Source organism: Orbicella franksi, chromosome 6 (assembly GCF_964199315.1).
Source record: "Orbicella franksi chromosome 6, jaOrbFran1.1, whole genome shotgun sequence".
In the NCBI taxonomy this organism is placed as follows: domain Eukaryota; kingdom Metazoa; phylum Cnidaria; class Anthozoa; order Scleractinia; family Merulinidae; genus Orbicella; species Orbicella franksi.
This window is the reverse complement of record NC_138150.1, coordinates 19,704,631-19,717,852: the sequence shown is the minus strand read 5'-3', so window position 1 is coordinate 19,717,852 and position 13,222 is coordinate 19,704,631. Positions and strand designations below refer to the sequence as shown.

Sequence of the window (13,222 nt, the reverse complement as noted above, 5' to 3'; positions counted from 1 at the left end):
TCTCACAGATTCAGTTCGCTTGTTTCGGTTCGACAAAATCAACCATCGTTTACGTCTTTGTTGCATCATTAGCCGATCATCGTCAGTTAATTGTACAGTATATCTTTCTTTAAATCTGGAATATTGCTGCAACAGCCGATAGCACCTCTGGAAGGCGTTTCTGCGCACTTTTCGAATGTGTATTGCACCATCCTGAACGAAATGAGAGGACGTGAGATATCCAACCTTCCTGGGTAGACGTCACAAGAGCCGCTAGACCCATTCTCCTCAAACTCGGTCGTGAAACAAAATGGCGGTGTTTTGGAGCTATTTTCGAGATTTCGTCGGGGCACAGAAAATCGAGGATTTAACGGAATCCAAAAATTTTTTCGCAGAACTATTTCAAATAACAAGTAGATTCGTTTTAGCGAAAAAAAATTTTGGGGGTTAGGTGCACTTTAAGTAGTTGTGAAATTAAAGCGTGAAAACAACATTCAAGCTTGAACCCATGACCTCTGCGATATCGGTGCAGTGCTCTACCAACTGAGCTATCAAGCCAACGACGATGTGTGTGTTTACTGATTCCAATTCAAATTAGCAGTTAACTATTCAATGCCAATACGGTACATTTTAGTAGTATGTAATGGATAGGTGGAAACATTGGTATTTTGTCGAGTTAACAGGTACATGGCCGGCCAGACGAGCTCTGTCACGTGACCCCCTAGACTAGCACTTCATGTAAGCATACTCGTTACAGTGTTAACTGATTTTATGTGATGCTTCTGCAACTGCAGGGTTGGCTGTCATGCCTGAGGAAGACTTGTTAGAAGATTCGAAGGACATTGAGATCATCGAATTCACTAGTCCAAGCACGGCAGTGGACAGTGGTGGTCCTGTATTGCCATCTTTTAGCCTCACAGCAGGCTCGTCGGAGTCGTGCATGTTTAGTTCGCCTCACTTAAACCGGTCACCGGTGGAGGAGAAGCCGAACATAGCACAGGATGGATCGATTTACGGCTTTAAGACCGAACGAAGGAGTGGCGATGCTACTCGCATTGAATCTAAACCGAATCCGTCCGCATGTGAACAAATTAACCTCATCAAGCAGTTCCTGATGTGCGGAGATCCTAACCCTCCATCCAATGTTCACCAATCTGACAACACCGTTAGGATAAACGGAGGAAGCCTTCATGATATTCCTCCGCTATGGTCGAATTATCCCGTAGAAACATCGCCAGTCCTGACAGAAATAAACTTTCAGCAAGATGACAGAGGTTCAGGCCTTTATCCGCCGCAAAATGGGATGCAGTCATCCTTTCACGCGAATGATTGTCGCGTTCCGGTGATGTCAGAAGGCCACGCAAATCTTCCCCAATTTGGTAGACCTGAACAACCTGATACAGATAACCTTATGTATCCATTTCCAACCAATATGAACGGTCACCTGAATCCTTCAAACTCCTTTACAAACGGTGTAGGGAGGCAGGACATTCCTGAACTACCAGTAAGTATCGACAGCTTTAACAAACCAATGCAAAATGGTTCGGATTTCATTCCTGCCTTCCCCTTCCAAGATGGAAGCCTTCGTTATCCTTTTAAGCAGCAGTACCATACTGGCCAAAATGGATTCAGTCCCGCGGAAAGAACGGGTGGTTTCTCAAAGGTAGCTGATTGCGCTTCTACAAGTCACCTTGTTCACGATTTTAAAGTGAACGCAGGTGTCCCAGGAGTACCAAGGCAAGACACGACTCTGTGGTTTTCATCACCCGACAACGGTCAGTTGACTCCGGACGTGGACATTCCTCCGATTGAAGACGTGTTAAGTGTGGATGACCTTACGCCAAGCTTGTGTGTGGAGCATATGGCTCCTTATAGGAATCCTGCAAAGTTCCAAAACGGCAACATCATGGACTCCGTGCATACAGGGAATGTGTTTCCTCCTCCGAACGGCATTCACTTGAATCAGCCCATGGGTCAAAATGTTCAAAAGCAAAACTTTCAGAATACACCCGCAAATGGCAAAAGCGTGGATCCAACAGGTGGAAACAGCTTGCTGAAAATGATGCTCACCTCATGAATAGAAGTTTACACTGTAGTGGTTGTTCGCATGAAGACAGAGGTGATTGGAGACCCGTCAATTATCCCTCTAAGATGTTAGAAAACCCAGTAATGGCCTCTAATGCTTCATCTGCTAACAACTGCTCCAGTTTAAACCAGAGCTACATGTAAGTGTGTGTTGTAAGGTAAAAGGAGCTGTTCAAGGTTGAAAGTGTACCGACGGTAGAAATATATTGCAAAAGCTGCTTGGTGCTATAAGTGTGAAACAGAACACAGCGAGGCTTCGGTTAAACTTAGCGAACAGCTCCGATTTTCCATCTGTGGCTCGAATATTTTGCTAAAGGTATTGGATACCTTAAGCCAATTATTTGTCGGAAGTTCGTCGATATTTCTCCGTTTACTGGCGGAAGTTTGTTTGTAGAACGTGGTGAGTCTGCGTGGAATGTCTGGGAAGTTCGTCTGTGGTTAGTCTTTCGTTACAAGCTGATATGTAGTCGGTAAAATGTCGGTCGTTTGTCGGTTAAATGTCGGTAGTCTTTGGGTTGTTTGTCGGTAGATTAAGAATGCGGGTGAGTCGATGAAGGCTATAGGTGGACGGTAAACAGGTCGGTAGATTATTGTCGTTGGGGAAAGATGGAAGCCACTCGCTCAAAAACCACCACTCAGAGTTATGTTCTAACAGTTTTTTTTTCTGAGGACAGTTCTGCGGAATTCACTTTAGAGATTTTATGGCGCCAAATAATGAGAGGTATGTTACATGCAGCTTTCATGTGGCTGACAGAGAGGTGGTCGAACATTTAGGGCTTGACATGCTGTAGTGTCCAGAAAATGTGTGAAGTTAGACCGCTATCCTGACGTTACTTCGATAAAAAAACAAATGTCTTTCTCGTTTTCTGGCCAGTGTAAGACTAACCAACAGAACAAATTATTTTGATGTGCTGTATTAAACTGATTAATGGATATCTTAATAGGCAAATATTGAGTATATTTCATCTCTCTAAGAGCCAGCCATTTAGTTTTGTAAGTTTGAACATTTCGTTAGTGAGCCACCTATGCCATCAGCACGTGTTGTGCGTTGTATTAGGGAGCCTAAGCAAACCACGACGAACGAGAACGTCACTAAACAAAAGGTTTAATGGGCAAAACAATGGCTGTGCACGTGGTTAAAATTCTTGGTACATTTCTTTGCCGTCCTCTGGAAAACAACAACGTGAAATGACCAAGTTCTGCGTCGTCTACTGAACGTGGACGACGACGGCTATTTTTTCGCATTTCCATTTGGAATTGAACGCTGTCATTGCATATTTTGCCTGAGCACGTTTTTAGAGCCATTGGCCTACCGAACAGATCTAGACAATCGCGAATTTTGCTGGTAAAATATAAATTCGTTTTCTACTAGGCGTCGTCCTCGACGTCGTCGTCGTCGTCGTTGCTTAAGCTCCCTATTGTTTTGTGCTGTGCTGTGTTCTACGCCGTTGTGTTTTTAGATATTTCACCCTGCCACCCCAGATCGCTCGCTCCCATTCCCTCCTCTCCCTGAGCGATATTCTTGGTTTTTGTTTGACGTCATCGCCGCCATCCAACATGGCGGCGACTTTGTCGTTTTTCTATCTCTTGAGATTGGCTGCAAACCATCAATATTTGGCCGCGCATGGCCGCTTCTGTCAGGGGAGAGTCGTTATTAATTATCGTGTTCTGAGTAAATCTATTGGAGTTAAAATTCATCTACATTATTTCATTGACAACCTGGCTAGTTACCTACATTAACCATTTCATAACATAAGTGAACGAGAACGTAATCTTGATTATAAAAAAAAAAGCTTATTACTGTATATAATAATATAATGTCCAATATATGATCAATTGTGTTATTATTTATACATAATTGAGTAATGGTGTTTTATCTGAAATACTCGTATTAGAAAACTTAAGATTAGCTATTTTACGCAGTGCAGGTTAGATTGTTGACAGTGTCATAGATTTAAATTGTGTTAGGAGAAGGTAAAGCCTCACCTACGTCATTGTATTTCTTTAAAAAAAACTCGACGAAGTGATTTTTGTAGGGCTATTTTAGACAAATAATGGGAGCGCGGGAGGAGGAGGGCTCTCGTGTTAAAGGAGTTAGGATGCTCGTCGCCTCTTTTTGTGATGTAAACGAGTATTTGGTATCACATGAGATGTTCACAGAAACCGAAACTGAACGCCAATGTTATCAAACAAAACATCTTTTAGCATGTTTTAGGGTTGCATGCGAAGAAATATCAAACGCCTTCAAACTGTGTTAACGGTTTTCGATCGATAGGGTTCACAAAAAGTTTTTTTTTGTCTGGTTTGGAATGGACCCTTCAGGACGCGGTTAAAAAAGCTAACCCTATATAAGACGTGAATTGAAATTTTGTGACAAGCATACCACCCCACCCTCTAACATGGGAGTACCCCCTTAACTGGGAATGGCTGATAAGCTGTTAGGAAGAGAAGGTGACAAGCGATGGCTAACATCTTGTTGCAGGAGAAATTCAAATTGCTATATATATTGAGATGCCATAAAGAGAACTTTTTATTCGACCAATCACGGATCATTTCTTGAGTTGATTAAACTTGAGCTTTGAGCAAACATCCTGAAGTCAGTTCTTCTTCAGAGCAGTTTTCAATTAACTCCTCCTTTGCTCTTTCATTTATTGAGCATCCAGCTGCTTATCATTTTCTTACCAATCAGAGCAGACGTGTTTTTTAAAGGCTGTTTTCACTAGCGACGGCGATACGATGTGGTGAAAATGAAAACGACGGAGTCAGAATCAGAACACCCATTCCGCCTATGATTTCATCGCTTACGATCTAGTGAAAACTACATTGTCGGAGTCAAAGCAGACACGAAGGAATAAACCAATCACAATGATCGGTTTCAGGCCTTGTGATTGTTTTTTTGGTTTCTGTTTCCGACTCCGACAATCTAGTTTTCACTGGGTCATAAGCGAGGGAGTCGTGAACGGAATCGGAAGAAATGGAAACATTCTGATTCTTCCGACTCCAATTCCGTCGAGCTTATGAATCCGCTTACGAATCCGATTTTCGGTTTCACTAGGTCGAAAGCTCTTTTACGACTCCGACTGCGTCGCCAGGGAAAACCAGTCTTGGCCAATCGTGTCTAGCTGTATTTGCCTTGCGCGCGTTTAAATCTCCCGCGCTCAGCGCGAATTTTTTCCGTCGAATTCTGATAGGAACAGTCTTTTGGTTGTAATTGGCCAGATGTTGTAACTTAGGCTCTGGCTTACAACTGCCGTGAGAAATCCACAGAAACATAACTCGGGTTGCTGTTAATTAAGTAACCCGGCCGGAATTTACAGAGCCATCAATTTCAGTTCATTTCTCTCTCCGTGTTGCAACTTAAGGTCAATCGGCCCAACCCGCGTGTTAACAAACTTACTTTAGTTATGGTGGAGCCTACCCTGCGAGACAGAGATTCCCTTGTATTTCTGCTCGGTGAGAGACGAGAGGGAATCTTAGAGGTTCCCCCACGTTTCTCACCGAGCAGAACGAGAAGGGAATCTCTGTTTCGCAAGGTAGGTGGAGCCATTTTGTTTAATCTAACGGTAGGGTATACTTTCAGAAAAGTCCTTCGTCTTGTGCATTCATGACCTCGTTCCTCGCTTGGCCGCTTCGCGACCTTCGCACGGTAGCCTGCGTCACAGACAGTCCAAACAGACCTATACTGGGGATTTTGTGACACGTCCGGCTGCAACGCAGGCAATCGCACGGGCGCATCGCGGCCTGAAACATCGGAGCTCGCTTCGCTCGTTTAGCTAGCTTTTAGCTATTCTACACTGAAACACATGAGGTCGACTTGTGGCAAGTCGAACGGTAGGGCAGCCCAATAAATGTCAGAGACGTCTTGGTTCAATGGAGTTTCGTGAGTTTAAGGAATTTCTGTTGTTAGAGAAATTCTTGACTTTGAGCGAATTTCAAAATTGTACAGTTTTATTTGCATTGTGAATTAAAGCAATTTTATAATTTTCTGGAATTGGTAACAGGAGCTTAATGGACGTACAGTCAACTCTCCCCTCGCAGACACCCCGTCAAACACCCCGTCCTCCCGACGGAAGCTGCATCCACCGGGGCGAAACTACAATGAGATGTATTAGAGAAAGCTGCCTCAATGAGGGACTACCGTTATTATAGAATTTTGGACACTTCATGTCATGTGGTCCCAAACTAATATTATTGTGTCAAAGTAAAGAAACTGGCGATATTGAAATGGTATAGCAGTGTACATCTCATCATTAAAACCAAAAATCGAGTCATTTTTATCACACCCCGCTTTTGCGGACTCTCGCTGTCGCACACCAAATGGTGTCCTCAAAAACGAGTTGACCGGCAATCGAGCTGTACATCTTTTATTTTCATTGTCAATTTACTTGTAACCAATTTTAGAATTTACTGGAAACAGCAGCCATTCCTCAATTCAATGGAAATAAAACACGTGGACGCACCTCACTACAAACAATAGTCCGTTTCCATAACAACATTGACCCATTGTTCGGTTTTGCGCGTGCCCAGGCTTGGCACGCCAAAAAGTCAAAAGACTGCGAGACGAGAAGTGTGGATCGTGTGGCCCGAAGTGTGGATGTTGTTTGTAACGCGACACCATTTTCTTTAAGTTTGAACATGAAAAATCCAGGTATGAATTATTTTTAATGTAGTGGACAAACCACTGAGCGATAGAAGATCGACAGTGTTGGGAAAATTCAAGTCAAAATTTTAATATGAAGCTCAAAGCACTAAGCGTACATTGACAGCACTCTTTTATAAACTGAAGCCCATTTAGCTAATTATCACTCCCATTTTACTCAATTTGTTTTTGTTATTTTGCAAATAGCGGATGATTACTTAAGCAGTAGTTCCTTGTACCGAAGCATAAGTATAACTGTTTCACTTGTAGTGGAGTTGAAAGTTTGTAGCTCCTCAATTAGCAAAGCTTATCTTTCGCCAAAACAAATAAACAAGTCACTCGAGCTTGAAGTTCCGTTGAAATCCCCGCAGTATCGTAAATTCTACTTCTTCTTTTATCGTGATATTTTAACCTATAAATGTTCTAACTCTCTGTTTTACGTTCAGTTCTATCCTTATCGATCGAAGAGAACTTTAAAAATTGTACTTGTCTACTAGTCTTCTGTGTAACGCGGCAAATATCCCACGCTTGATCGATCAAATTGATTCGATTTAATGTTAGCACACATGGCCATCACGTAAATCGGTCATTACTTAGTATTTGTTTCTGTATCCAAAATCCATTCCTTAATTTTAATTTGGTATTAATTTTTACACTTTGATATTTTTCTGTTTGATAAAGCAAATGTCAAAAATCAGTTAGTCAAAACTTTGATTGGCAACGTTATTACATCGGTTGCTCCAACTGAAGGATCTATCTACTGTCACTATATTTTTGTTTGCAGCTGAAATCTTTCCCGCCATGTAGGGAAAATGCAAAGTCCTTCTGGGCTCAAGGAAAAGGAAAAGATCTTGCAAAGAGCTACCAAATCATGCCAGAGCTTCTTAGATCTCCGTGGTCTGAACATCACAAGTGTACCTCGAGAAGTATTTTGCAAGCCTCTTGTGCATAACTTGAGAGTTTTAGATCTGAGCTGTAATGGCCTTCAGTCACTGCCGGGTTGTATTTGCCACTTGGCTTATTTGGAGGAGCTTTACGTTGGCCACAATGACCTCAAAGATTTTCCAAAAGAACTTGGGGCTTTGCCAAACTTGAAGAAACTTGATCTAGTGCATAACAGTTTCCAAGAAGTTCCGTTTTGTATTTCCAAACTTTGTAAACTTGAATGGCTTAATTTTTCAGGGAACTTGGTGGAGATTGTACCCCTCTGGGTCTTTCTCTTACCACATCTTCGCCACTTGTACCTCATTCACAATCTTATTGAAAACATTCCCAGAGATGTCTACCTTCAAGGACTAGATGAAATTCGCAAGTATTTTAGATTACCAGCCTCTAAAGCAGTTGATAATGAGGGCTCTAACACAAATATCATGCTGTTATCTCCTACGAGAAAAAGTTTGTACAAAGTTCAGTTGCGTTCAAAACTTCTTGACGGACAAAAGTGTGATCATGACTTAGGCTTGTCATCTCAAACTGATCCTCAAAATTCATGTGAACAGAGGTCTCCTTGTTCACCGTTGACACCATCTAAAAACTTCCTGAATGCGGAGTCTTTGCCTGTAGAAACTTCACCAGGTGAATATTTGGCACAACATAAGCATGTAGTTTCGGGTTTAGAAGAATCACACCAAAGTGGACTGCACCTTATACAAGAACAGACAAATAAGATTCTTCAGAGGCAAAGGCTTAGAAAACTACACATTGAATGTCTTCGTCAAATGAAGAACCAGCATCAACCAGAACCTTTTCTTTTTCCAAGAAGAAGATTGGATTTTAGCCTTGATTTAGAGAACCTTAGAGGAAGACGAGGTAGGCGCATGACTACCAGTGAGTATGGAACTTGTTCATCGTTCACAGAGAGTGTTGGAATTAGAGAGCACTTTCCTCTGGAAAGGAGAGATTCATTTTTGAGTTATCAGTCATTGATAGATGATGCTATGAACAACAACATGTGTGGAGTTCCAAGGCAGAAGAATCTGTCCAGTGACAGTGACAGCTCATGTTTGAGTGACATCTCTGACAATGATTGCTATGGAAACGACTCTGACTTGGAGTCAGTCACTGATCGATGCAGACACATAACTCTTGGAGACATCTGTGTCATCATTCCAGAGGAAAACCTTTCTGGTCATGTGCAGTCAGAGTTTACTCTCGAAGTCATTGAGAACGTGTCATTCTATCCTAAACTAAGTAATCGGCAAGTGCTGGCAAGTGAGGTGATAGAGATGGCACCACATGGGGCAAAGTTTTACACAGATGATCCAGCCATCATAAGTTTACCCTATGATGTTAAAGTTGGAAGAAATGACTGTGTTACTTGTTTGTGCAGTAACACAGGCATGGGGCAGAGGACAAGATGGGAAAGACTGAACCCAGAAGACTACAACATCTTCACTTCCCATGTGGAAATTAGAGCCTACCATTTCAGTCTCTTTGCTATTGTTGTGACCAAAGGATACCCTGAAGCTCGTAAGACCATAAGAGCTGGGGTGGGTGGATGTCTTTACGTCCCTGAAGTTCCAGGAGTGGAAGTTCTTTTTCCAGAGACTTCACTGCTTCATGATATTGAAGCGTCTGTCAAGGTTCTCTATGCAGATGAGCCTTATGATGTTGATCATTCAGACCCTGAAGCATTTGGTCTTGCTACGCCAGTTGTCCAGTTGGGACCTCATGGTTGCACCTTCAATCCTCATTCTACTGACTTTGTGACAGTGCGTCTTCCATTACCAGATGGTAAAGAAATCCAGGAGAGGTATGGAGACAGGCAACTCACATTCTGGTGTAGTTCGACTATGGAAGATGAAGATCTGGAGTGGCAGCAGTTCCAGCCTAAGTTTATGCACATTGATAATGACAACGACAACCTGTGCTCTGTGTACTTTTCTGTGGAACATTTTTCTTTCTTCAGAGTGTTGTGGAACATCATTGATTCTATTCTGTGGGAAGCAAAGCTTGGTGCTTCCAGCATCATTCCAGTGTTTCAGTTTAATGTCTCTTTCCAAGCGTTGATGTCAGAGGTGAGCGAGTGTGGCTCAAGATTTGGCATCTGCATAGTGTGCTACAGATTTGGCAAGCCTCTGGAAGGCATTGGCAACTTCCCTATTCTTGTTGGTAAATGCATTGCACCAAAGATGCTACGAACAGGAAAGTTGCAGATCAGGTAAAACTGTCTAATTATGCTAAAGATAATTTCTATTTACAAGGCTAAAAAAAGTTAAAAAGTAAAAAATGCTGAACATTTTCGACACGAGGTCATCATCAGGGTCATCACTTACCCTGACGATGACCTAGTGTTAAAACATTCAATGTCTTTTAATTTTTAACCTTTTTAAGCCTTGGAAATTATTTTAAAATCAAATGAATATTATGGACATATGTTAAGGATGTTTTCAATGACAATATTTTATTATCATTATTAGTAAGACTTTAACCAGGGTATCCTGTTACACAGAGCAAGTTGCTGACTGAGCTACTACACTGAAGTCTTGCAATTTTGATGCATTGCTACATGAGGTTGCATGAATCATTACTTATTGCCAACGAGTCACTAAAGGTTCCCACTTTTAAAGTTTCCAGCTTTTAAAGATTCTTACTTTTAAAGATTCCCCATGTTTTTTCAATCTTTTCCTCTATTTTCAGGTTGGAGTCAAATCATTTCAAAGCTGACACTTCAATTGGGGTGAAGGAACTTGCCGCTGTAGAGAATTTCACAGGTCGCCCATTTGTGATTCAGTTTGGATGTCAGTTTTTGGATGAAGCTCCTTGTGGGAACTTTGGAAGTGTTTTTGTGGAGCAACCTTCTCAGTATGGAGGAAGCCAGCCAATTCTGTCATTTCTCTTAAATAAGGTTTGTCCCATAAAAATATTTTAAAGTGCATTACATACATGTACTTCTTAAATTTGCTTAAGATTAAATTCCAGGTTCTCCAGGATATTGGGAAATATCTGCTGACATAAAAAAGTTACCTGGAGCATTTTAAAATGTAGACGGAAATGGAAACTTCATTTTGATAGGTAATACCCACAATCTGGGCAGGCCACTTAAGAAATGCACCACAAAATGTACAATAATTAATACATGCGCAAAAATTAAAGCGAGTGCTAATTTCCATGCCTGGTGCTAATTAATGATTGATAAAAAGAAAAATACTGGTAAAAAAATTGGTGGAACTGAAAATATTCCACACCTCATGACCCCTCTTAGGGCCACTTCAATGTTCCAGATAACATTTAATGTTTGTCGTCAAGGTAACTAACTTGCCCCGTAATCCTTAACCACAGCCTCGTGATGGTGATGCTGTTGATGCATCTATGGACTGGGAAGTGCAGCTTACCAAAGAACTCACAGCTCTGTTGAGCATCAAGGCTGAGAAAGACATGGGTGATGAGGTGTGGCATGAAGTGGCAGAAAATCTTGGATATACTCCGAGAGAGATTGGCAACTTCAACTGCAATGACAATCCCATAGCAGCAGTTATTGCAGACTACAAACGCCGTGGAGGAATGCCACATCAGTTTATCACTGCTCTGTACAAAACTGGAACCCCAGGGAACATGACAAGACAGCAAATGCTGAGCAGAAGTGGATCAACAAGGATGGATGAGGATAAATCGGGTGAGAGTTTGTAACAGGTGTGGCAACAACTAGCCCAAGTAAACAAGCTCTTAGATCTTTAAGAGCGAGAACCAAGATATATCAATTCTTTCTCTGCATGACATGACGTGTGCTTCCATGGTTTGGGTTTATTTGCATGTAAAAGGTCGTGCATAAGTGAGCAAGGGCCCATCAGATTGTTAAACTTCCTGTAAAGGTCTGCATCAAGCCAAGTAATCTTACACTGTTGGAGTACATGTATTTATACTCTCCGTGGATGGGATGCTAGTCCATCAATATCACATATTTGTTACCGCCAGCATTAAATTTGCCGTACCCATTTATAATACACCTTGGTGGAGAGACACTGTTTCTTGCCCAACAACACAATACAATGAGCATGGTTAGGGCTTAAACCTGAACCACGTGATGTATAGTTCAGCACATTAACTATTAGGCCACTGCACCTCCTATTCCTGTGCAGGAAGGTTTTCAGTTAAAATTTCTTCATCCCTTGTGCATGTTTCTGGCAAGAGCCACCCTGTTGAACTGATTGCAACGTGTTGTCATTCCAACAGAAATGGAACCCAGAATGTGCCCCTGTGTTAAGAAGAATGCTCGCAAACGTCGACTTCAAGAGCCAGTCAACTGGGAAGAAAAGTTTCAGGAACTTGCACAAAATATTGGAAATGGGAAATGGAAACAGCTTGGTCGAGTGTTGGGTGTTGGTGACAGCAAAATCCAGGAAATAGAGCATGACTGTAGCATGAGACAGGATGGCTTGCAGGAGAAGACATACCAGGTTCTCATAGCATGGCGTGATCTTTATCCAGGTCGATGCAGTCTGAATAATCTATCATCTGCACTATGCAAAGTTGGGCTTGGTTACGTGGCAAGGCAATACTGTCTAGCTGTTGAGATGGGTTGATGCCAGCCCTACATGATGAAAACTGTTTATTGTGATAATGCTTACAGTGTTGTGTAGTGTATTGAGGTCCTGGTATTACGCAGAAAAGACAAGTAGATTCTTGCTCTTGTAATGACTTTCCTTAAATCGAATTTGCAAGTGGCCAAGTCAGTGTCATTTCTTGAAATAACACTGTTTGGTAAAATGTAAAAGGACATAGTCATCAGCCAGTTCAGATCGATTATTTATGCTCACCTGACTAGTAACCATCACAGTAGAGCTGCACATGGTAAACCTGAAGTGAACAGGCAGAAGTTAAAGAGAACTTGTCTTTCTGAAACTTTGAACATGCATCAAGCAATGAAAGCTCATTTCTAATAAATGCCTTCATTTATCAGTGAAAATTTTTATTTATTTTTTTCTCTGGTAGCAATTTCTGCCCAAGTTACAGATGCAATCAGGTTATTGTTGTCTGCTCTACCACACTTTGCATCATAGAATGTCATCTTACTCACAAGAAAGCCGACACGAGTTCATGTACTTAAGTAAAAGTATTCTTAACAGATAGATAGATGTATTTTTGAAAACATATTTTATTTTAAAAAAGGCATCAGCAACTTTTTTAAACATGGTAAACTTTTTTTCCAACCATGTTGAGTTAGTCTCAACACTTACATGCAGTTCAGATTATTATCTTTAGCAACTTTGTTTCTTTTTATGTTTTGTCCTGTGAGCTGGTCTCTGCAAAACTCTTCTGCAAGTCAGAGTAGTATTGCACCAGGATGATGTACAGATGTATAGACAATTACCATAGATTTTTATTTTCATTGTAATTTTTTTTGTATGTTAGTTTTTATTCAAAATGTAAAAAGTCACTTGCCAGTAATTAAACCAACTTGGGCTTGTTTTGTGAGACGATTGAAACCATTAATTTTGTGATGTATATTGTAAGGATAAAAAACAAAGCTATAGTTTGCTTGTCATGTTGATATGTCATTTTGTAGGTTAAATAAAAATA

General features: G+C 41.3%; 2 protein-coding genes across 3 annotated transcripts in view; both read left to right on the top strand.

Annotated features, from left to right (window-relative positions):
- The window catches only part of LOC145490797 (uncharacterized), a 30,123-nt gene extending 24,036 nt beyond the window's left edge, over positions 1-6,087 (top strand). The window contains exon 13 of the mRNA XM_081469893.1: positions 774-6,087. Coding sequence (XP_081326019.1) covers positions 774-2,056 — 1,283 coding nt within the window. The 3' untranslated portion in view covers positions 2,057-6,087. The remainder of the gene's footprint in view (positions 1-773) is intronic.
- Positions 6,088-6,488: 401 nt separating this feature from the next.
- LOC145491192 (uncharacterized) lies at positions 6,489-13,214 on the top strand. Of its 2 annotated transcripts, XM_081470341.1 has the most exons (5): positions 6,489-6,712; positions 7,488-9,863; positions 10,343-10,550; positions 10,985-11,318; positions 11,876-13,214. In XM_081470341.1, exons 2-5 carry the CDS (start codon positions 7,516-7,518, stop codon positions 12,223-12,225), a joined length of 3,240 nt encoding a protein of 1,079 aa, XP_081326467.1. In that variant the 5' UTR covers positions 6,489-6,712; positions 7,488-7,515; the 3' UTR covers positions 12,226-13,214. The 2 variants fall into 2 exon arrangements, with proteins under 2 accessions (XP_081326467.1, XP_081326468.1); XM_081470342.1 differs by lacking the exon at positions 6,489-6,712 and having other exon boundaries at positions 7,272-9,863.
- The last annotated feature ends 8 nt before the right edge of the window (positions 13,215-13,222 follow it).

Bases quoted from the DNA above. Each gene is read 5' to 3' on its own strand.
- LOC145491192 (XM_081470341.1), top strand. From the start codon at position 7,516: ATGCAAAGTCCTTCTGGGCTCAAGGAAAAGGAAAAGATCTTGCAAAGA. The intron at 10,551-10,984 runs GTTTGTCCCATA...CCTTAACCACAG, and splicing joins TGTCATTTCTCTTAAATAAG to CCTCGTGATGGTGATGCTGT. The intron at 11,319-11,875 runs GTGAGAGTTTGT...TCATTCCAACAG, and splicing joins GATGGATGAGGATAAATCGG to AAATGGAACCCAGAATGTGC.